Genomic DNA, 26,193 nt, shown 5'->3' with positions numbered 1-26,193 from the left:
GATTCCACAGTTAAAGGCTGAAGTGGTGCTACATAAATACCATATGTTTTTCTAAGAGAAGCGGAGAAAGATTAATTATGAGTTCAAGTCCAAGTCTTCTAGCAGTAATACTCTCAACACAGTAAGATCATTACATTGTGTGCTATGCAAATTGGAAGTTTTAATTAATAGCTGAAATACGAACTGAGGGAGAAAACTGTGAAGTCTAAATTGTAAGTATCGGGCTTTCCTCCACCCACCCAAAAAGGAAAAAAAAAAAATCTTAGTAAGAATGCTTCTGAGAAACCAAGTTCTAAGTCCAAAGGGAAAAGAACTTCCTTTGATGGAGTGATCACTGTCATGCTGTTTAATCCTATTTGATAAACCTAAAAATTACAGCATATCCAGGGACAAATAGATTATTAATAGATAATATATCTGATGAAAATTCAGTTTAACATTTTTCTGGATTCTTCAAAATTATACAAACTTACTAGATTAAATACTTTGCTACAGCAACTTAAATAAGAAACTCCATCCATCATAATACTACAAGAATTTTATTTATGTTTATAAAATCTGAATTCTTATTTTACTTACCACATATTCAAACACAAGTGTCAGCGTCTCCTTGGTGTGGATGATGTCGTGAAGCAGCACTATGTTAGCATGTTTTAGTCCTTTTAAGAGAGAAGCTGTAAAACAAAGCAGACAAAGAGTCAATGGATAATAATCAACTGATATGTTTCATTATCGTTTTGTAGATGAGATATTTCTTTTCCCATTTTCCAAGCCAATAACTATTCAGAATCAAGGGTAGTGGAAGAGAGTTTTCATTTAGATGAAGCCCCCCCCAATTATTTCACCTGTTATTTGCTGTTAAACTCTAGTTTGATTCCATTATGACCAGAGGACATACTTGGTATGATTTCAATTGTTTTAAATCTGTTAAGGTTTGTTTCATTACCAGAATGTGGTTTATCTTGGTATACATGCCATACGTATGGAATATATATTCTGCTGAAATTGGGTGGAGAGTTCTATAAACGCCAATTAGATTCTGTTGGTTGATGATGTCGCTGAGCTCTTCTCTGTACTTGCCGGCTTTCTGAAAAATGGTTCTATCAGTGACCAAGAGAGGGTTGTTGACATCCCCAGCTGTAACTGGGGATTTGTCAACTTCATTTGAATTCCACCAGTTTTTGCTTTATGTGTTTTGCTTTGTGTGTGATGTTTACTGTATATACATTTAGGATTCCTACAGTTTGTTGTGTACAGTTTTTTTTTAATTTTGTGGTTGTTTTTTAAAATGCATTTATTTTATATTTTCTGAATTTTTACAGCAGTTTTATACAGATGTGCTTGTTCTAGTCTTACTCATTCAAGGAACTGTGTTCTTAGTTTGAGAGTCCTCTCTTACATCAGTTCTTCTCTCCTCTATACATAGAGGTATTATGGATGGTGCTGGTGGGAGAAAGGGAGAGAGTTTGGGGTGTTCTGTTTCTTTTCATTTCTACAGGAGCCTTAATTTCTCCCTATTCTTTCCTTTTTTACTTTCACTGCCAACTTCAAGGGGTACGATCCTTTCCCTAAATATCTGAATCTCTCCTCCAGACAGCAGTTTCCAATCCTATTAGCTTTCAATCTTTTCGGTAGTCAGTGTTTTCTCTTTCTGAAGTGATTCTGTCTGGGCTTCATCTAAGTCCTCCATACCCCTCTACTCTTTTACACAGTCTCTTAAATCTGTCCGAAGCTTCCCTTGCACCACTCTGCATCCATAGGCTTGTGGCATCTCCTAATGCTTTTAAAGATGTGGGTCACATGTGCTTTTATTTGCTCTCCAAAAGTCATAAAATAACCTAGTTACTGGCACTGGTGGCCCTGGACAAATTCTTGATACCCAGTAATACTGCAAAACCACCCACATCTTTACAAAAAGATTTACAACACCCAGCATGAATCCTAATGTAAACCTTGGGTTTTGGGTGACAGTGATGGTCAGTGTAGGTTCATCACTTGTAAGGAATGTACGCTGGTGAGAGATGTTGATAGTAGGGGAGGCTTAGGGGCAGGGCTGGGGAGGAAGTAGGTGGTGGTAGGCAGGGAATATATGAGAACTTGCCACTCAATTTTGCTGTGAGCCTAAAACTGCATTAAAAAATAAAGTCTACTAAAAAAGTAAAAATAAAGAAATGCACCCATGTTTTAACGTAACTTAAAAAAAAAGCAAATCTAGATTATTTAATATTTTACTCAAATACAATGATATTACATATATCATATATCCTATTTTAGATAGGTAATCATCATGCAAGATGGGCTGCACTGGGCATTCCCCAGAAAGGCAGAGAGAAAGCATATAGATAAATTCTAGTATGAGCTCAAAGAATGTGAGCAGTTGTTTTAGTAGAGCTATTGTTATTGCTAAAATTTTATTTATTTATTTGACAGAGAGAGACACAGCAAGAGAGGGAACACAAGCAGGAGGAGTGGGAGAGGGAGAAGCAGGCTTCCTGCGGGGCAGGGAGCCTGATGCGGGGCTCGATCCCAGGACCCTGGGGTCATGACCTGAGCTGAAGGGAGACGCTTAACGACTGAGCCACCCAGGCGCCCCATTACTTCTATGAATTTCTGTAGACTTCTGCAGGCAAAACTGTTTCGGGACCATATACTATGTTCCTTAATTGCAAGACAAACTTTAATAAACATATATTTGGTCCAAAGAAGTTCATCCAGAAAGAGAACTAATTTGTGTAGCTGGTTCCAACACTGGAAGACAACAAGAAGCGTGTTCTCCCTGAAACTCAATCAGCAACAGTGTATGTAGTCCAAGGCCAGACAAGTCCGGGCTACATAGTGAGGCCTCCTCTCCCGTCTCACACAGATCTGCCATGGGCAAGTTAAGTTTTATATACTAAAAACCTTATAGCAAAAATATCTACAAGTTTATTTTACTGGAGCTCTGTAAATTAGCACACATGGGAAAATAATTACAACAATAAAATCACAGAACACGAACTATGAAGGAACAACCATCATATAGACTTATGATAGACTTTCGTCTCATTAATTCCAATAATTTATAATCCTCCTTCTTTTAACTATTCAACTGGCCCATCAGCCTTAAACAATTAAAACTTTATTAAATAGCTAGCTTTCAGATATTAATCTGGGGACCAACTTCACATTTGCTCATTTTAAAAAGGACACTTGGTCTGCACTGAACTTTCAAGGCAGACTCATCCTCAGAGTTCAATATTTCAAACCACAACAGGGTATTTGAAAATGATGACCAGGTATGGGACTTCACACCCACCAGGTACAGAACGCAGACAGGTGAAATGAATCAAGGGCCTAAAGGATCCCATGTTGTATGAAAGCTCCCTGGCTTTGTGAGGCAAGTTTGGAAATATATTATACAACAGGATTTGTAATCTTGTCCAATTTCATTTTTCAAGTTACCGCCTTAGCCTGTCAAATTCAGTAAGGATCCATCCTTATCAGCAACAACCCCAAAAAGGTACTGAAGCTTCCACTAAATTAAGACTCCCGGGCCCTGAGGATCTTTTGCCTTGGGATTTTTTTTTTAACTTCCCCCCTCCCAATCTCCGCCCCATTACCGCCTTTTTTCTCTCGCCACTTACACCTAAATTGTTGCTCATTTCTCAAAATAATGTCTTCACACTCATCATTTCCCGTGGCATTTTTCCTACAATTTCAGGAAAATTGAATTTCTGCCATCATTCATCTTGGGGAAAAAACAGTTTGTTCCTGACAGTGACAAATATTATAGAAAAAAGTCATGTCATTGCTTTATATATTTTTGACCATTTCTACACGAAGACTCAAAGTCTCCACATTTCTTTCTTGTAAGTCTCAATTACTACAGATTTTCGATTTCTAAATACATTTATATACACTTTTAAAGTAGACTATCAGTTAAATAGGTACCCATATCTGTATTTGGAAAGCAAACCTTCTTTCTTTTGAGCTTCACATCATAAATTTGCATTTGAAAAAGGACAGAGCCACTAATTTCATAGCTGATGGCAGACAAAAGGCATGGAAGGTCAGAAAACCCCCGTGATCTCTATCAACATCCAGGAAGGTGCCAGACCTGACTAGTTATGAGGCTGCCAAGGCAGCAACCACTGCTCCCAGAGAGTTGCCAGAAACTGTAATTCCTGCTGTTACCACGGCAAGTGAGTCTCCTGGGCTGCCAAGTCAGACCAGCGATTAGCACCTACAAGTTCTAAAGCCAGTATGTCTCCCTTTTCAAGACAAACACTGTCAAAATAATTCTCCATGTAATCCTAATAATATCACGGATATAACACATGTTATTTTCTCATCGTTTACTGACAAACAAATCCTGTAACATTAGCGTTAGTAATTCCAGCATGCTTGGTTCCTCACTTGGTTTCTCCACGAATTTTAAGTAAACATATGGCAACATTTTAAATTCATTTCACCACTGAGGTTTGAAAAATTTTCAACTGTATGTGATACAAAAGACTTGTAATTTTAGGGTTGGGGGTAAAATTCTAACAATGGTTTCAAAACTGTGATGTTGAAACAATACAAAAACAGAAAAACACTGTTGCGCTTAAAGATAATTGTGCCTCTGACAAAGTCCCAGAAGGACAGAAGGACACAGGGAACCTCCCTTCGTTTGGTAGCAGGATTCAGATATCCGCTTCTCTGCCAAATTGAAACTTCCAACCTCCCACTTTGAGAATAAACATCTTCTATTTCCACTCCCACTTGGAAGGGATAAATTTCACCTAAACTCCAATTTCATCATGATTAAATAAATTCTGAGTCAACAGAAGAGTTCAGAGTATGTTCATTTATTTTAAAGATTTTATTTATTTATTTGCGCGCGCACGCGCGCGCGCGAGAGAGAGAGAGAGAGAGAGAGAGAGAGAGAGAGAGAAAAGAGAGAGCATGCAGGAGAGGGGGAAGGAGCAGAGGGAGAGGGAGAAGGAGAGACTCTCAAGCAGACTCCCCACTGAGCGTGGAGCCCAATACGGGGCTGGATCTGATGACCCTGAGATCATGACCTGAGCTGAAGTCGGAGGCTTAACCAAGAGCCACCCGGGCGCCCCCAGAGTATGTTCATTTTATCAGTTACAAGCAATGTTAATAGAGAAAGAAAGGACAAAACCCTTCTTTAATATATCAGTTTTCTAAGTCATTAGATGATAATCCTTCTAGGAAAGGAGAGACCACAAACAAACACAACTTATCCTTGCTCACTCCCTCGTTAGCCTCTGGAAAGAAGTAGTGCATTCATATATTCCTCTCTCTTTTTTTAAAATGTCCTCTTTTCCTGAGGGGTAGACTGGAGAGGCTGCTACCTGACATTTCTAGAAGACAAACATCACTACTCATTAAACCCAAGGAGCCAACCATACCTCAAGCTACAACTTACAACAGACATGAACTTTTTCTTTAAGCCCACAGCTAGATAGTTCTAAGGCTGCTGAAATTCACTTTATACTAGAAATAATAAAACTGCTTACTTTCAATGAGAAGTTACTTGCCAGTTCATTCTGAATATTTTCATAGCTAAAGTATTTTGAACGGGAAAATCTCAGGGGTAAAGAGCAAAAAAAAAAAAAAAAAAAAAAAGCCAAAGACCAACAAAAAACCAAAAAACCAAAAACCAATACATGCAGAGAAAAGACAAGATTGCTTGTTTAACTGTGTCTGTGAGGACTAGGCAGTCTAGACAGAAAAATGAACAGATACACAGCTCCTAGGTTAACCTATACACAGTTCTGCAAGGTATGGCTGCCTAGTTCAGCTACATACCAGGAGAAAGGCGATGGTTCTACTTAGTTCCAGACCTTTCCCTTAATGATATCTAATATGATAAACAAACACATACACACGCACATACCCATAAGCTAACAAATGAAAAAGTGCAAGAATCAGGTTAAAAAATGGAACTGTATCTTTGACTCCATGTTTTTTGCTTTTTATACCTTGTATGCACACACATACAAAGAGTCAACTCAGGGTTACGGGAAAAAGAGGTCATGGATCACCCAAAACACAAAGCCAAAATGTGGTATCATATAAACTTAATTAAGCTAAAATCACATGTAGGATTTGGAGACATGTTTCTTGACCACCAGGTATCATCCAAACGTGGAAAGATAATACAACACATTAGGAATACTTTATAAATATCACATAAATCGCTTTCTATCCAACAACAACAACAACAAAAAGTCTACTGTTTTTACTCGCTCCAGAGCTAAGTTTTTCTATTTGCGGATAGACAGAAATTCAATCCAACTGCCTATTCCTCCTGCTTTGCTCCACTCCTAATATCCCGAACGTCGCAAACCTGAAATGTGGTACTGGAAATTACAGACCCGACCATTCCCCTTGCCATCAATACCTGTTTATCCCCCAACCCACTACTGGCAAAGGGCAGTCTGCGGGGGGCTACCTCCACATTGCAGGCTCACAGGACTACAGCAAATGCTTACTAAACACTTTAAAGAACAAATTCCTCTCATAGTATAGCTGAACTACATAAAACTGACAATATTTGACATTTTTGACCTACCAACACAGCAATTTCACACGGTTCAACCTAATAAGAGTTTACCTGGCTCAAAGCAATTTTAACTTTATCACAAATGCATTGTTACTGTTATCACTGCTAACATTCAAACCGATTAATCTGCCACCAAAGGGCCAAGACCCAACACTGCATAGGAAAAAAAAAAAAAAGGAGGAATCTGCTTATCAGACTATGGTTACAGCTGAGGGGAGGAATACAGAAACAATTTAATTTTCTACATGTACTTTCTATATCATTTGAATTGTTGATGATACAGGGATATTCCTTTTATACTACAAAAGAGGTCTTGAAAAGTTCTTTGTTAAAAGTGGGTTGGCTAAAGCAAACTGAAATAGCACTAAAAAGGCATACAGATGCTTAACTACACAATTAATATGCAACTACAACACATCTACAATAATGAATCATTATAACTGCAATGTGATCCCTCACTACTAATCCTGGCCTCATTACTTACCCCTTCTCGCTAGGCTATTGGTGCAGATGCTTACATTATAAGGGGCTCTTTTCCTACTCTGGAACACTGCAGGCCCCTATCAGCCTCTAATTTGATCCCACATCAGGCATTAATCCAAAATGTTGAAACTGTTTCTTGTCTAAATAGTTACTTTCCTGCATTAAGATTAATGTACTCACTGAAAAAGATTCCTAGTTTGATTGTCTCCAACTACTTCCAGATGAACCTGTAAATGACCCACCAGCTGCCTTTCCATACTGTAGCTGATCCTGTTCCCATGTGCCACTAGAAAGATCCACGCATGCATGTAGGTAGGATGGGAAAGCAGATGGGTGGTTTTCTCTAATGTAAACACCTTGCTAGTAACTTCTGCAGAAACAAATCTTGCTAAGTGACAGGGTTGGAAATAGTAGCACTTATGCTCCAGGTACTTTTCAACGTAGGAGCTGAGGGTTTCTGGAAGAACTACTTTACACTTTATTACATGTGGCTTATATGTATAGTCAGTAAGAATACTACAAAGTATGCAATAAAAAAAGATGTGTGGTTTGGCACCAAGCCCCTTATGTCTTCTGGTTAAGAAGAATAAACATTGGTAGCATAATAGCCATCACTGTTTAACTAGATGTAACTCAACCTCAATCCTTACATGAAAATATGTGAATAGCTATTATTGTATTTCACAAAAATAAACAGAAGTGTAAAGTCAGAAAATATTTTCTTTGCCATGCTTTCAAGTTCCAGTACATAGGGGCCTGCACATAGGACACTCAACTTTGCAAGACACCATTCAAGTGGTATAGCGCAGTCAGATTCCTCCACAAAGCAACGTAATTTTGCAGCTTATTTCCAGACACAGAAAACTCTACCACCCTTTGTCAGGAATTAGACTGTTCATATCACCACAGCCACAGGCCCACCAGGAGGTGTTTCTTGAAGCATGGTCCTTCAATGATCCAATCCACACCAACGGCTATCAATGCAAATTCATTAGACTCTATCCCAAACCTACCAAATCCAAAATGATGGGGATGGGACCTAAGAATAATCCAAGTAATTTTTATTTAATATCTACTGTGTGCCAATCACTAGGCAACGGGAGAAACACAGAAAACTCCTGTCCCTATGAAATTGGCATCCGATATTTTGACCAAGCCTTCTATTCAATGCTTATGCATCCTAAAGCTTAAAAATCATTGTGTTATCCTAGTTTTGATATGGAGAAATGGGTAGCATGACTGTGGGCTGTGTATGTGTGTGCATGTATTTATGCACTTACATTACAATCTATTCACTGTTCCACAAGCAAATCAAAAGAAACAGCAAGACAATCAATCAGTTTGTTTACCTAGTATCTGTTACCCTCTCTCTCCCCCACCCCCTCTGTCTCCCTCTCTCTCACATACGTGAGCGCGCACACACACACACACACACACACACACACACACACACACACACCTGCTGAGACAGATGCCACTGAAAGATTAAAAGTCTTGGGCTTGAAGGAAGAGACAAGTCTTTATTCTGAAAATCTGATGGTATTTTGAAAAATGTGTGCATTTTTTCCTCTTCAGTTAAAAAAGAAAAAAGTCAGGTCATAAAGCTTTTTCATATAAATCCAATGTTGATAAGGTCATCATTATATGGACTTTTCAATCCCATAATTTTTGAAATCTGTGAAGGAATAAGATTTTATGTAAAATGCTGGCAATAAGCCCTGTATTGGAACCAGTGCTTTGATAAACAAATACAATCAGCAGGTCTGGAGATACTATAAACAGATCATGAGCACAGAAGGAAGAAGGGAAAGACTACAAAAAATGAAGATGAATTTTGGTTGGGGTTAATTCTTACCCTTGAATATCCCCTAAATTGAAATGTCAAATATACTACTACTGCATGTGACTTAATAACACAGTCAAAGCTATAAAAATTTCAAATTACAGCTTAATTCAGTGGGAAGTGCACAGGCCCACAGCACTGGTTAACCTTCAGGAGGGCAATGACCTTCTACTTTCCCATGACAAAACACAGTAAACTGTCCCTAGGCCTGTACAAGGCCTTGAAATCCTCCATGCCACCTCTAATCAGCGGTGGCCCCGGTGGGGACCCAAGTTCACCTCAGCCCTGCTGAGTGAGCTCTGCCACTGACAGGAAGGTCACTAATACTCTGCCTCCCAATTTGCTCCCCTCCCTCCAGGGCTTCCTTTCTCTCTGGGCTCAGTGATGCTCAGTAATGACAGAGAGCCGGCCCGCTCTAGCCCCACTTCAACGTTCAGGGCTTGTAAATGTTATTTAATGTCAGAGAGGAATTAAGGGTTCGGTCAGGGATTGCCTTCCGATCATAGGCAGGCAGGACTGGCAAGCCCCCGTCTCTAAGTGCTCTCATTTCTCGTCTCTCCTTCTGGTTCCGGCAGCATTTGAAGGAGATTTTTTTTCTGTATTTGGAAATATACAAAAAGCAAGACAGGAAAACATACCTATAAAGGATAGAGTGATATCTCAAGTGTTCAGCATTCAGAAGTATATGATGATAAAAAAATAAAACTATTGATGCCAAGTTAACACGAGTAAACTGTTACTGAATGAATTTGGGGAGCGGCTCCTCCCAGCCTTTTCTGAACGTGAGGACTGCCTAAATACCTACACTAGAGAAGCCACTTCAGTACAAAAATGATAAGAATGGCTTTTAAAAATCTTAATAGAGTCTCATATTATCTTCTTTAAAGTCACTATCTCGTTGTGCAAAACCGGCAATGTCTTAGAAGTGGTAGATTCCACGCAAGGTATGATACACTTGCATAAGATCAAGCATTTCTCTAGAGTGATAACTGTGGGAGTAAAGTTAAAGATAAGTAAACTGTGTATTATAAGATTTATGTTTCTAAATTAGCAGGGTGACTTTCGAGTGTCGTGGTAGTTAAAAAAAAATTGCCATTGGAGAAAATGACCAAGGGGAAGAAAAACAGGATTCTCGACTATGGTCTCAAGTTTTACACCTCCGACCCCCGCAGAGGAATCTGATGGTACATTGACCTCGGCAGCAAACTGTTTGACTCCTGACACCTGAGCCTGCTCAAGTGTGACTGCGGAGGGGCCTTTCTTAGCGTCTCTCCAAGGTACGCTTGTGCCTGGTACTGAAAATAGTTTCTGCTCATAGCACCTGCCTTTCCATATAAGAAGGCAGCTCCTGAACACACGGTAAGCATGCACTGTCATTAGCATCACCATCGGATTCTCAGATGTGTTCCAACTCCTAGTGACCCACATTTCCCTAATAAAACTTCCTCTTGCTACATAAACATTGTACACACACAAATACATACATATGTATGTCAAATCTTAGTGCATTAAATACATCTATGATTTGACTTAAGCACAAGGTGACTGACCCATCGTGCGCGTGAGAATGAGTGTCACCTTCCACCGTGTATAATACAACCCTTCCTTTGAAAACTGAGGAAACCAAAATATACGGAAGTTTGGCCCTAAGTCTCAGCTCCCGGCCTCCTGCCTCCTGATACAGTGCAATTCTATGTCTGTGATCAAAATCGGCATCGTCTGCTTCTCTCATGGGCTTGATTTTCTTGTCTTCTTCCCTAGTGCTTTGCTGTGGTTGTGGTTTCTCTTTATCTTCGTAGTTACCCAGGTGCTGGGGGCAAAAGACCCTGAAGTAGAGAAGACCAGAGGCCATGGGAGCTACCTGTGGGGCTGCTCACTCGCAGTCACACCACCAGGACAAAAGAGGTCTAAAAAGACAGCAGTAAGAAGAGAGCTAAAGGGGAAATTGCGATTCAAACTGTCTTTTAAAAACTGTCCAACTGGGGCGCCTGGGCAACTCAGTCGTTAAGCGTCTGCCTTCGGCTCAGGTCATGATCCCAGGGTCCTGGGTTCCAGCCCCACATCTGGCTCCCTGCTCAGCGGGAAGCCTGCTTCTCCCTCTCCCGCTCCCCCTGCTTGTGTTCCCTCTCTCGCTGTGTCTCTCTCTGTCAAATAAATAAATAAAAATCTTTTAAAAAAATGTCCAGCTGATTGAGGCTCTTCTCTTCTTTAACCCTTTCAAGGGCTGCCTGACAGGACTCACGGGACCCGCACAACAGGGGTCCTGAGGGAGCTCTCCCAACTCTCCCCCACACTCTGAACTCCAGCCATGTGGCATGCAGGCACAGCTCAGGCCACCAGGGTGCTCCTCCCTCTGCCCTGCTGTCTCCCACAGCCTCGGGGCCCTCCTTCGTACTGGGTATTCAGATCTTTACTTGGCTATCATTTCCTCTGGAAGTCTCTGTGGACCTCCAGGGCTCAGGTTAGGGGCATTTCCGATGAGTACATCCACACTGTGAGGTGTTCTTCCCGGTGTTATAATTACCTGATTCCCTATTTCCACCTGTCTGTATCCCCCATCACTCATTATTTGCTCTTCCTCCAGCTGTGCTCATGGCACACAATTCAGGGCTGAGTTTAGAGAAGATGCCTGTTAAGTGCTGATTAAATAATGCATGCATAAACATGAAAAACAAAATCCTTAAATGATCTTCCATAACTTGCCACTGGCGGCACAGTTGCTACTATTGCACTCTGCTGTCGGTTGGTTATCCTCTTATAATGTGTTTAGTTCAGCAGGATATGTTGATCAAAATAAATGCATTCTTATTGTGTAATAACTGACAAACACACTGAGGCTAGAGATTCCACTGAATTTTAAAAAGCAAAGAAGCATCCTATAGGATGTCATTTAGGAGTTTCCCTTTCATAAGCAGATGAAATGCTGTATACTCCTGCTATAACTAAGAAGTCATTATTTTATTTCCACTCACATTTCAGATTATGGAAGAGATGGTGAAAGTTATTTGAAATTGTTTCAAAAAGCTCATGTTAGAAACTGGTATTACATCCTAACATTCTGCCCAGAAGGAGATAAGCTCATAAACAATAGGGCAACATCAATGAGAAAAGAAGAGTAGAGTTCTAAACCATACGTGGGTGGGGTCACAACAGAGTGAAAGCCAACCCACAAACTTAGTTTGTTTGGCTTCTGCCATGTTTTAGAAATTTATTAAGTATTTAAGAACTGGAGGATCTCACATAAAATGCATTACACTTTGGCTTTTCTAGAAAAACCAAATGTGGATAAAAGTTGTATGTCCAGAGCTGCACAACCTGCCCCTTATATAAGATATCACTGCTATGCTTCCCCACCTCCTTGTCCCCCCAAGACTGGCAGAGACTCTTAGACCCTGATACTGACTGGACCTTGAAGTCTGTGATCTCTGAATCAATATTTGTACGTCATGTATAAAAGTCCATTACCTTGACTGTATAAGCTAAAGTAAAACTTATGAGGAAACTGGAAGCAGCCAATCCAAAGTGAGTTTTATGAGTCCCAGAAACCACACAGCTAAGAAAGGCGATCAGAAGGAGAATGAGCAACACGTTACTACAGCAAGATCGCAATTCCTACCAAAGAAGAACAGGCAGGAATGAAATTATACCCATTTCAAGTTGCTCATCTCAAAGCCCCACCGAGACCCACTAGGTAGAACAGGAGCCCCTTAGGACTTTTAGCACGGGGCTTTTTTTTTTTTCCCCATGTCATTTTGAATACAGATTCATTGACTGACAGATCTAAACAGGCCTTGGAGGACATTCAGTCCAACTGATGGACTTCTTTAGATAAGAACATTGTAGCCCCAGAGAGATTGTCAAAAGTCATACAATTTGGTACATCACTTCTCCTTTCTAGCCCGCTTTTTCTCCAATTCATTCTCAGAGATCTAGGGAAAATGTCAGGTAGGCATTAAACATCTGATATTTACAGCCTAGGAAAATGAGAAATAAAGAATCAAAATGGACTGATTCACGGCCGCAACAGCAAGCTTATGGCGAAGCTGCGCCAAGAGCCAGGTCTCTGATTTCCAAGCCACTGTGCCAGGCTTCTACCCAGAAAACTGAAGAGTTTAAAGTCTGAGAGAACTACAGGCATCGCTTGTGATGGCCTGACATTCCCCAATACACCAACAAAGGACTCAGTGGGGAGGGAAGCAATCATCTGTGAGGAAACCCAAACATGAAACTCAGAGCAAATCCAAATAATATTTAACACTGGCAAGGATTTAAGGAAATTCATACACTCATACTCTATTTGAGGCCAGATGTTACTGAGGTGGGAGAGGAGATTGGTCAACATCTATTAAAAATTAAAATACTTCCCAGGGCACCTCAGTGGCGCAGTCAGTTGAGCGTCGGCCTCTTGGTTTCAGCTTAGGTAGTGATCTCAGAATCCCGGGACCAAGCCCCATGTTGGGCTCCACACTCGGTGAAAATTCTGCTTGGGATTCTCTCTCCCTGTCCCTTGCCCCTCCTGCTCATGAGCACATGCTCTCTCCTTCTGTCTCTCAAATAAATAAATAAATCGTTAAAAAATTAAAATACTTCCTGTAGGCCTTAAACCAGCATTTCTCCTGGAAATTCATAGACAGATGTAGAAATAAGCAAAGAGACATTAATAAGAATGTTCTCTTCATGTTCTTAATAGTGAAATTTTGAAATATTCTTAACTGTCCTAAATTCACTGTGTTCTGGTTAAAAAATATATGGCACATTCATATAACAAAAAAATTGTGTATCTATTAAAAAGAACAATACTTCTATAAGTATTAACAACAAAACATGTCTAAGATATATTTAGTTGGGGTGGGAGAGGGAGAAAGGGACATCAAGTTGAAAGCAGTATGTATTTAAAAGGGAAGTGGGAGGGGATGGTAATGCTCCAGAAGCTTCGAACAGACAGCCCTATGCTGAATGACACTGGGCTCAGGAAATAAAGTGTGGATGGAGTGGTAGTTCACTTTTTTTCTTACACTCACTATAAGAGAGTTTAATTTTTTTTTACTTAGATCATCTATTATTTAATATTATAAATGTAGCTAATAAAAAATTAATGAAAAAATTTTCAAAATTCTTTTGTTCTCTACAGGTATCTATTTAACCAAATAATTATTCATTCATTCAGCTAACATTTATTATACATCTATGATCTGTTTGCAATTGTCTAACCTTGGAAGATGTAGAAAGGTACTGCAAGTGCTGAAAGACTTTTAAGATTTTACTCTTCTAGCAATATAAGCTAAAATCATACTATGCTTAGATTAGCTATGGAGTAGACAAGCATCCAAGAACAACTCCATATTGCTTGGTATGAACTGCCGAGAGAAATGTTCTGATGAGTACAATTACCAGCCCTGCTTCCCCAAATAAGATAAAGGAATGGAACCAAAAATAAATAAGTTTCCTCTCCTCCCCTGAATCTTCTGCTGGAGTCTTGGAAGGGAAGAAATAAAATTCTGCTTGCCCTCCCCTCGTTCATATATAACAGGTTAGGGGAAATGGACCAAACAGAAAGTGAACTGCTCTCTGACAAGGGTAAGGGGAAATGACAGGGCAACAGTCTATAGAGAGGCTGAGCCCCAATGTGAGACTGTGGGGTGCCATTTTGGTTATTTAGATGATGCTTATTTCTTTTCCCATGAATCTCCTCATAAAATCAAGGCAAGTGATTGACCCATAACCAGGTAATGACTGATCACACCCACGGCTGGCCATTCCTCTCCTCTGTCTTGACTAGAGTTAACCCTACTCTGGCATGGTAGACTGGATAACGCATGTGTTTGTATTTTTTTCCTCTTTTCCTGCTACTTCAACAAATAAATATATTTCTTTGACCCAATTTAGGACCTGGGGTACTGCTCAATTTGATGGAAATATGCAGATGAGCTACTTCCAGCAAACTGAGATGCTCTCCTGTAAACATTCCTGGAGCGGATACAGAGAATGCTCAGCAACAGCACAGACTGTGGCACCTCAAAGAAGCATCTTACCTGGATCCTCATGTTGAGCAAAACTTCTACACTCAAGTCAGTGAGAAAGGACACACAAATAACTTTACTCTCACAGATCTATGTAAGTGCCGTAGAGAAGAACAGCTGAATGATTGAAATAAGGCAATGAAGAAGAAAAAGAAAGAACTTCTAACTGGAGAAAAGTGGGGAGGAAACTGGAAAAAAGCCCGGGTGGCTTAGTTGTTAAGCGTCTGCCTTCAGCTCAGGTCATGATCCCAGCGCGTCAGGCTCCCTGCTCCGTGGGAAGCCTGCTTCTCCCTCTCCCACTCCTCCTGCTTGTGTTCCCTCTCTCGCTGTCTCTCTCTCTCTCTCTCTCTCTCCGTCAAATAAATAAATAGATCTTTAATATATATATATATATACACACACATATATATAAAAAGAAAAGTGTGGAATCTTGTAATAGGGGTGTCATATAAATTGCTCTAAAAAAACCATGGATGTGCTATAAGGAGATAGAACATTCGAAGCTCAAGAAACTTGAGTGTGGGAAAAGAACAAGAGTCATGAATGAATAAATATTATGTAGTTTATTTTGACTAAAAAAACAAATGTCTAAAGGGAAGTAATGGGGACAAAGTTTGAGACAAAGGTTGGGCCTCACTGTCAGGTTCTTTTGGAGTTTAATTACACTGTATACAAAAAAGAGGGGAGGGCTGAATAGGACTTGAATTTCCAGAAGGTTCATCCAGCAGGAATAGAATAGACTGCTGTCCAAAAGGAGGGAGTCCTTTCATATATGACTAACTACCTGAATATACTATTCTAGTGACAACTTGACAGAACTGCTGGTAATGGATAGAAACAAGATTACTAACTGCTATCCTTCAGTGACATAATAGTGTCACCAAGGGGGAAAACAATTCTCATTTTATTTTTTCAGAAAAACTCATATAAGTATTATAATAACTGAAATGAAAATGTACGTGTCTAATAAAAGGTTAGCATTGAGTAGTGCCTGTTACTTGTCATATAAATAATATCATTTACTATAACAAGTCTTATGAGAAGGTTTGTTGAGAATGTATTATTCAAATGAAGGACACCAGAAAAGGAAGCTAGCAAAAACAATCTCCCCTTGCCTACACATTGTACATCTGAAATGGGACATTTTATTTCCCACTCATTTTAAAGAAACTAGCACTTCATTTTGAAGAAAAAAAATGGATGACAAAAGGGATTCAAATAAGGAACTTACTCAACTTTCTGACGGAAATTTCTCCTAGAAAATCATGTTTCCATTTAGTGATTTTAAAAGATGAAGAGTAAAACAAAACCTTTATAAAACAAGTGGTATGAAAACAAAAATGTCCAAAAATGGTTAGCCAGATTTACGTAATTTCTATCATTTCAATACCTTCAAAAATACAGATGTTACTTTAAAGCTCAGAGAAATATGTAATGCAACATTTGCTTATAAAACATCAAAAACATCCATTCATTCAATAAATGTTTACTGAGTGACTACTATGTGTGAGGCACTGTGCTGGAGAAAACAGTGAACAAAGACAAAAATAAGCAAAAATACCACTCTATCATGCTTCTATTCTTGTGAGGAGAGACAACCAAAACAAACAAGAAAGAAAGAAACAAAGAAACAAAGAAGGAAGTGGGGGTGGGGCAAGGAGGTATAAAATATGTAGTTGTTACAGTATGATAAGTAGTAAAAAGAAAAATAAAGGACTCCATGCTGGAGGTTCCTCTCTTTCCTTGCTGGACAGGAACAAGGAAGCATTTAGCCACAGGCTGCCACCTTGGAACTGATGGGAGGCATACCATTTTAGAACAAAGCCAACACTAAGGAGGGGATTCCTCAGTCATTGAGGAAGCAGGGAGTACCACACAGCATTTGGAGCCCGACATTTCTAATTGCGTGAGATAATATATTTTTCCCTTTCACTTAAACCATTTGAGTGAAAGTGGTCTGTGAGTTGCAATAGAAAAATCCTGATGTATAAACAGCACTGATACTTTCTTATCTATCATTTGTTGACTTCAGAGGGGGTTGAGATCACATAAACTGTGAATCTGGAGCTTAGAAATGAAAGCTGATCATTCCTACCATCTTTTTTGGGAAAAATTGTGCAAACAGACTATCAATGTACACCAGAAAATACAGAATTTTCTATCTAGAAGTTCTGAGAGGATAATTTCGCTTCATCCTTCATTTTTTAAAAAGATTTTATTTATTTGAGAGGGAGAAAGAAGGAGTGCACACAAGCCAGGGGAAGGAGCTGAGCGAGACGGAGAAGCAGAGGGAGAGCCCAATGTGGGGCTCAGGCCCAGGACCCAGAGATTGTGACCTGAGCTGAAGGCAGATGCCCAACAGACTGAGACATCCAGGCGCCCCTACTTCATATTTCATTTTCAAGGAGAGACTAAAACCCAGCACAGAAATTTGGAAGCTCCATTTCCTAACCTTAACTCCTAATCCCACTGCTCTTTCACCATCTTTTTAGATGAAAACAGTGCTGGCTGAGGGAGTTTTCAGGTCATCTAGACCAAATTCCCTGTTTTGCAGATTAAAGCTTGAGATGCTGGGAAGTTAACCCCCTTGGCCAAGGTCAGGATTTACTGAAAGCAGATTTTGAACTCGTCTCTCCTCACTCCCAATCCTGACTACACTTCCACAGGATGATTCTCTTGAGGCCCCAATATTAATTGTCTATGCAGTTAGTGATTAAAATGCTTTTTAAAGTTTTTAAAATCTTTCTTGCTGAACTTGTAGACCCTGTTACTGCTCTGTTGCTCTGTTATATACCTGTTGCTAAGGGTACTCCAAGGAGCAATGGGAATTTTTTAAAAAAATTTTTAAATTTTTAAAGTACATTTTAAACTACAAAACCACAATCATAACTTGGTGGTTCTGTGAAAATAGAATGGAAATGCTTACCTTTTCCTTAGTAAAAGTTTTCAAGATGTCACATAAATAGATTAGCGATGGGATAGAGTTCAGTAAAAACAATGCTATCCCACACATATCACTGTCAAAAACTTTATTACCTGAGGTAATGAAAATGTACGTGTCTAATACAAGGTTAGCATTGAGTGGTGCCTGTCACTCGTCACATAAATAATATCATTTACTATAACAAGTGTTATGAGAAGGTTTGTTGGGAAGAAGTGCAAATGAGTGACACCAGAGAAGAGAGCTAGCAGAAACAATCTCTGCTTGCCTACACGTTGTACATTTGAAATTGGACATTTTATTTCCTGCTAGTTTTGAATTACCACTTGATTTTGAAGGGAAAAAAAATGGATTACACAAGGGATTCAAATAAGGAGCTTACTCTGTCCATACTGGTTTTAGGCTATTGGATCTCCCTATATAGTGCCCTTACAAGGATTTTCCCCCCTCTAACCAGGAGGTAGACTTTGGCTTCTGGAGCAGAAAGTTCCCGAGACACTGCTCCTGGCACTCTTAGGCACAGGAGAACTCTTCATTTCCAGGGCACTGCATCTCTGTTTCAGGCAGCCTCACCAGGAAGGTCTGGCCAAAAGGATCCCCTGCGACCATCTTAGCACTGAGACCAGAACCACAGGTAGATTTTATATCCAGGATGCTTTACATTCAAGAATGTGACTGGATATGTGATTTTTCCTAACAAACATCATGCTTAAAATTCAGAGCTGTAGAAATATCTATCCTATATACAAGGTCAACCCACTAAGATGGAGGTAGTTAATTCCCAGTGGCTTAAGAAGATCATCAATTAACTTTCATGCAAAAAATAATCAAGTCATTAGTCATTTTTGGATAAAGCTGCAAAATTAATCTAAAATACCAAGATGAATCATTGCATTTATTTATTTACGTATTTATTTATTTATTTTAGAGGGGGATGGATGGGCAGAGGGAGAAAGAGACTCTTAAGCAGGCTCCATGCTGGGCTCTAAACAGGGCTCCATCTCACAACGCTGAGATCATGACCTGAACCGAAATCAAGAGTCAGACACTTAACCAACTAAGCCACCCACGCACCCCAAATCACTACTTTTAAAATTGAAATTCACATCTCTTCGTGTGTGATAAATATACATAACTTACATGAAACTGCAAGTATGTACTTTTTGAAGGAATAAAGGACTAAGACTAATGACTCACTGGCCAACACACTAGAGCTGAAAGAGAAATAGCATTATTTGATGCCAATTTTTGGTTTATATCAAATTCCTATAACCTCTAATCAAAAATCAGTAGATGTCATTCTTAGTGAAGAAGATGTGAATTTAAGGAGCTATTACAATTTCCCCCATCTACTTAAAACAAGCAAACTCAACAATTAACAGCAGAACACTCCTTACAATACAATAATAATACCTTGGTCCCAATAAAACCAAGTGGGAAAATCACAATCACTTTGCAAATCTTTCCAATAAAAGCAACATTAGCAATAAGGCTGTCTGGTATTCCTATGAAAAAGATGCACTATAGCTCAGCAAATGCCATGACACCTCCTTATCTAGGAGGATCGCACCTTCAGCACAACTCAGCCAGTATCAGAAGGATTAGCAAGGTTTACAAAGTAGGATTCCAGGTCCTAACCATTATCTTCCGGTTAGATGACTGCGCGGTGCTAGCCACCTGTTAACTATGATACCAATTTTTACAACAAAGTGCCAAATGTGTGTGTGCATGCGCGTGCACACACACGTACAGATGCACTTAGATGTGTGTGTTTAACCACCAGATTGTGATCAACACACTCTGGTTCTTCCGAGAGAAAGACGTCTCTCGTCTCAAAAGCCATTTCTAGCAGCTGCTTTCTCCAATCTGTGCTACTTGTTTCTAATCCCCTTCCTTGCTGTCTTCATCTTCCTAAAGCTGTATTACCAAATTATTTCCTGGCACAAACTCCCACTGCCTTCTTTTGCACAGCTCACTATTAAGTGAACATGTCTCACCTTAATCTGGCTTCTTTCAAACCCTTCACAAATCCTTCATATGAGTCGTACATAGCACTAAATACTCGTGAGGATCGCGAGATAAGAACAAAGAAAATGAAGTCATAGGCCTAACGTTATTGCCAAAATGTCAAATGATAGTTTCATAGGATCAAAATGGCATCTTGAAGGAGAATACAAAATCGGAGGTAAAATCTGGATGGTACATAACTAAGAATCATCACTAGAAGTCAAAAGAACGTAGGGTCATGTAGATCTGAATTTTAGGCTCTGGTCTCTGCTAGCTTGTGACCTTGCTCAGGTTCTTCCTCACCTATAACATGAAGATTTTTTTTTAAAGATTTTATTTATTTACTTATTTGAGAGCGAGAATGAGAGAGAGAGAGAGAGCATGAGACGGGGGAGGGTCAAAGGGAGAAGCAGACTCTCTGCCGAGCAGGGAGCCCGATGCGGGACTCGATCCCGGGACTCTGGGATCATGACCTGAGCCGAAGGCAGTCGCTTAACCAACTGAGCCACCCAGGTGCCGTAACATGAAGATGTTAATATCTGTATCACGGTGGTACAACAAAGGCTACCTGAGGACACAGGAGACACCTAGTGTAGTGCCCAGTACAGGGCGGGCCCTCCATAGAAATCAGTTTCCTTCTTTCCACAGCAAGTGTCTGGACCTACCAGGTATTTAAGAAGTACCCTGTTTTAACCACATCTTCTAATTCTGCCACCTCCCTTAGCTTCTCTGGGGAAAGCCAATAACTGGGTATGTACAATGCAAACACCATCACTCAGCCGAAAACTATATATGCAAGTGCTGCCGTAGGTGACCTTTCCTAACAGAGATCACTGGGCAACATGTTCAGTTACTCTCAAAAATCTAACAATATTCTGGGGCACCCGGGTGGCTCAGTTGGTTAAGCTTTTGATTCTTGATTTTGCCTCAGGTCGTGATCTCAGGGTTGTGGGATCCAGCCTCATGTTGGGCTCCCACACTGAGTGGGAAGTCTGCTGGAGATTCTCTCTCTCTCTCTCTCTGCCCCTCTGCCCCCCCCCATGCATGCCTGCTCTCTCTCTAAAATAAACAAATAAATCTTTTTAAAATATCTAACAATAGTCCACATCACTTTTATTGTTAAATCATTGACCTTATTTTTTAGAGCAGTTTTAGGTTTATAGAAAAATTGAGCAGAGTCAAAGGGTTCCCATACACTCCTTCTTCTCCCCTGAGTTGCCCCAGTTTCTCCTATTAACACCTCATATTATTAGTGTGTTACATTTGTTACAACTGATAAGTTGCTATGAACCGTGATTATTAATTAAAGTCCATAGATCACATTCACTCTTTGTGCTGTATATTTTATGGGTTCCGCCAAATGTGTCCACTATTACATTATCACACAGAATAGTTTCACTACTCTAAAAATCCCATGACTTATTTTTTAAATAGGAATAATGTGTTTTACTGTGATGACGAAAGTAAAATATATTCATTACCAAAAAAAATTTTTTAACAATTTAAAAAGGTAAAAGGCAAAAAGATCTATCATAATCCAGGTGGTAGATAACCACAACTTGTTGCCTTTCCTCCTTTTTTTCCATACATATGCCACCATATAAGTATGCAGTTGTGTGTGTGTGTGTGTGTGTGTGTGTGTGTATCTACTGTCTTGTATCTTCTCTTTATTCACTCGCATTTTCATTCAAACAGACATAGTGTCAATGAAAAAGTAAAGGAAAACCCCTCAGAATTTCTAAAAATGCAGTATTGATTAAACCTCTCAATGGAGTCCAGCTGTAGCCCTTCAGTAGATGAGAATCCATGTATTGAGTGATCTGACTCAGTATGAATTCATACAACTCATCAGAGCTTCTGCATTGCTCTACATAGAACTCAGGCCACAAATTTCCCTTGTCTTTCCAACTCCCCACTCACCAGCCCTGCCCTGCCCCAGCAAAGCAAGGAATGGGAGAGACCACAGGTAAGAAACCTGTTCTTCCTGCCTTCCTAAGTCTCAAAATATCAAAAGGCATTTTATAATTAATTTTAGGAGAATGTCCTGTTCTGGTTGTTCTGTTGGATACTTTTGGCAGATCACTATAAGGCTTTAAAGAAAACAAAATCCTTCTTATAGTTTTATTTTTAAGCATCATGAACTTTCCAAAGCTCATGGCTCAAGTGACAAAGTAAGACTTGAGCTCCAGTCATCCCGTGGTTCTTGAAAAATCGTTCTGCCAGTCTCCACAATGGGGACATCTGCATTCACTATCTTTTTCAGTCATTTAAAACACAAGGAGGCTTTGAAAGGAAGATAGGAAGTTGCTAGGCCAGAGAAGACAGGAGAAAAGAACATCTTGGCTTGAAAGTCTGACAGCTTCTGGTGACAGTGACAAGGTAATGAGAGAGTCAAGCTCCTCTCAGAAGGAAAACAGACATAGCCCATCCTCCGAAGCAAGTTATTTCCAGCCTCTCATCCATCTAACCCTACGTTTAAATGACAGTCAGCTTAACTCTCACCCTTCATTCTTTTTATATCTTTCCAGATGTCTACAGTAGGCATACAGTAAATTTTGGTTGCACGGAACTGAACGTCCCAGCAAGCCAACCTGTGTGTCAGTACAGAGAGGAAGGATGAAGAATCATCATCAAGCTAAGAAACAATTTCAAAAAAGAGTAAAATTCACTATTCACAGGCATTCAATAACACATCCTACTTTGATTCTCAATGAAAACTATGCATATAACTCTATTATCTGTGTAATTATATTTTACTAAAAACAACGATTTATCCTAGATGAGCTAAGATAAGCACAGAGTTCAGTGATACTATTGGGAGAAGTCTGAAAAATGACCAGCAAATACAAGTATTTGTTTCTTATATGTGATACGTGGTTTCTACAAGACCTTTGTAAGACTCCTGAGGCACAAATCTGCCATTTGTTTCTGAATCTTGAAAAACACATCACAGCAAGTAGAGACCATTAAAGTGTCTTGCAGGGGCGCCTGGGTGGCTCAGTCATTAAGAGTCTGCCTTCAGCTCAGGTCATGATCCCACGGTCCTAGGATCGAGCCCCGCCATCGGGCTCCCTGCTCTGCGGGAAGCCTGCTTCTCCCTCTCCCACTCCCCCTGCTTGTGTTCCCTCTCTCGCTGTGTCTCTCTCTGTCAAATAAATAAATAAAATCTTTAAAAAAAAAAAAAGTCTCTTGCAGGGAGAAGAAAAGATGGGATGGGAGGAAATAAACAAATGGGGTCCCCTGTATACAACTTTTGCTACTAGAAAGCTATCTCTTCATGAATTCCACCACACTGGACCAGCAAGAATGTTCCTTATGGCTAATGCAATTAACCTCTGAGACTGGATCCATTTCCTCAACTCTTAAATGAATGAATGAAATCAAATCTCAACATTTTTTTCACCCCAACTTTCCACAAAACTTCTTACTTGGCTACCAGCATATCTGCTGCAGTCAAGAGAATTAGGATAGGTGGATGTCCTATAATTTGCGTCATGGAAACAACATGCCTGTCCACTTGCCAGAGGCAAAAAGGCAGAATCCAGTAGCAAAATTCAAAGAAAGGTTCTTGGGTGCCTGGGTGGCTCAGTTGGTTAAGTGACTGCCTTCAGCTCGGGTCATGATCCCGGAGTCCCAGGATCGAGTCCCGCATCGGGCTCCCTGCTCAGCGGGGAGTCTGCTTCTCCCTCTGACCCTCCCCCCTCTCATGCTCTCTCTATCTCATTCTCGCTCTCAAATAAATAAATAAATAGAATATTAAAAAAAAAAGACAGGTTCTTTGGGCTTCTAAATCCATCTGTGATATTCTGGTCATGCTCTTTTGGGTCCAACATGCCTTTCTCCTCTATAGAGATGACATACCCAGCCTTTGGGTATAAAACCAAAGGGCAACAAAAAAGATAGAAGCCTTTATGGGGGTGTGGCAGTCAGTCCAACTCTAATTCCCTCTGTGTAATCTGTGATGACTCTGGTATCATGTTCTAACATACTAAGGTTATCATTCGGCATTTTAGAATTTTATTTCATTTGTAAATATTACTTAAAAATATTTTTGCAGAAGCAAAATCTAAAAACAAACTCTCCATGGCATAGAAACTTCCTCTCACGTAAATCGTGTACTTGATCACAGTGCCCAAGAATAATCATTGCTCTACACTACACAGAATGGAGGGAACATGGCTCAGTTGTCTCGTTAAACTAAAGAACTGAGTCAATCTGGGGACCATAGGAAAACACCAGGTGTTCCAGAAAACCGTGAAATGTGCATTGCTGTTGTTGTTTTTTTTTATCATTTTGTATTCAAAAGTCTGTAATCTAAAAGAGGTGAATATTCCACTTACTGTTCATCATTGGAGAAACACTACACACACACACACACACACACACACACACACACACACACACACACACTGTCCTGTATTAATACTGTATTACTGTATGTGCCCTGGTAGAAGGTGAGAAAGAGGCAGGAAGAGATAAGGAAAGCTAGCAGTAACAGTAGAAGTACTTGTAAAATAATAGGATCACCTCACATTTATACACATGACTGTTAACAACAAGCTTTGACTTTCCTTTTATCATTGTCTTGTACAGAGTCTCTCATACAGCAGGTACATCTGTATTCATTGTCCCTGTCATCCACTGCTTTTGTCAAGGGCAGACTCCATCATCTCTCCTTTGACTTCTAGCAATGATCTGTTCTCTCTCACGACTTACACTTGCTCTCTTTGTACCAAATCACCGCCAGCACACACAGCCTACGTGTTCTTCCTCGGCTTCGAGTTCTCCACCCCCCACCTGCCACTCTAAACGACCTCCAACAAGCATTTCTCAGTTACTCTTCAGAGAGATGCCAATCCTTGCTGATTCCTCAGATCATCTTTTGCTTGGTCCACAAGCTATTCTAATTTGGCTTCCAGCTCTTTGATTATTTCTAGTCAATTTCTGACTCTTTAAAAACTCTTGACGAATTTGACTACTCTCTCCTTCCATGTCTTTATTCTCTTGTTTATCTCTCCTTAACCTAACACTCTTTTCAGTCACCTCTGCTGCTTCCTCCTCTTCCTGCTTCTCCTCCTGTTCCTCCTATGACTGATGTCTAAACACTGGGCGCGGTCCTGGGCCCTCTTTTCTGTTTACATTCACTCCTTGAATGATCTCATCTATTTCTGTGGTTTTTTAAAGACCATCCATTCCAGTCTTTCCCTCTAGCCTATGTGTCTCTTGAGCACCAACAGCCTTATACATCCAGCTGCCAACTAGACATATCAATTTGGAAAACTGATGAATCCTGGGTTTCCCCCAGATCTGCCCCCCAAAACGTTATTCCCACAGTGTCTCACATTCCAGGAAATGCTATACAAACAAAACCTAGGAGTTGGTCTTGATTCCTATTTTATTCTTATCTGCTGGATCAATCCAGCAGTAAGGCACATTAGTGGTACCACCAAAAATATATCCAGATTCCATTCTCTTGTCCCTATCTCCCTACTATCATCTTAAACTACCAACATCTTTCTTTCTGGCCTACCAAAAATAAAAATGCAAAGGAATCCTTTAAAACTTAAATCAGATTATACCAATCCCTTGCAAATAAGCAAACACTAGTTTCTTCTCAATTAACCAATGGCTTCCCATTGCACTCATAATAAAATCACAACTTTTTACACACAAGGTCCTATTTAACCTAACCACTCCCCCACCTTAGCCTTTCCACTTCAGCCTCCAGCCTCACTTGGTTTTACTCAGCTTCAAACAAGTCAGTCTCCATGTCACACATGTTCCCATTGTTTCAACGTAATCATAGCTTTGTTCTCAAAGAACACCTATTAGCATTGTCGATTAATATCTTTTTGAAAATAATTTCTAGGAAGATGTATTAATTACATATGCTAAATAAGAGATACAAAAAAGAGATACAGTTTTCTCGAATTGATTCCATCTTATTTTCAGATCATTTACTTATAAAAGCCCTTATGGGGGCACCTGGGTGGCTCAGTCGGTTAAGCATCTGCCTTCAGCTCAGGTCATGATCCCAGGGTCCTGGAATTGAGCCCTGCTTCAGGCTCCCTGCTCAGCGGGGAGTGTGCTTCTCCCTCTCTCTCTGCTCCTCTCCTCCACTCGTGTTTGCTCTCTCTCTCAAATAAATAAGTAAAATCTTATTTTTTTTTTTAAAAAAAAGCCCTTACAATAAAGTCTCAGAAAGCCATTAATCTTTTCGACCATAAAACTACAAGAGGACAATCATCAAGAGCTTATAATGATTTAATCACTGCCAAGGGATCTTTTAGTCAACTGCCTGTACAGTTTTGTCATGAAGCAACTGGGTAAGTTGGTCTAAATGTTT

General features: G+C 39.9%; 1 protein-coding gene across 5 annotated transcripts in view; it reads right to left on the bottom strand.

The window, feature by feature from the left end:
• Positions 1–26,193, bottom strand: part of CDK14 (cyclin dependent kinase 14) — a 547,481-nt gene that overhangs the window by 315,543 nt on the left and 205,745 nt on the right. For all 5 annotated transcript variants that reach the window (XR_003516423.2, XM_027573639.2, XM_027573640.2 and 2 more), the window contains one exon: positions 580–674. Coding sequence is in view for 4 of the 5 variants with exons in the window: in XM_027573639.2 (XP_027429440.1) it covers positions 580–674 (95 nt within the window). In the remaining variant the exon portion in view is untranslated. The remainder of the gene's footprint in view (positions 1–579; positions 675–26,193) is intronic.

This window comes from Zalophus californianus, chromosome 12 (assembly GCF_009762305.2).
Source record: "Zalophus californianus isolate mZalCal1 chromosome 12, mZalCal1.pri.v2, whole genome shotgun sequence".
Lineage (NCBI taxonomy): Eukaryota > Metazoa > Chordata > Mammalia > Carnivora > Otariidae > Zalophus > Zalophus californianus.
The sequence above is the reverse complement of the archived record's forward strand: the minus strand, read 5'-3'. Positions and strand labels throughout refer to the sequence as shown.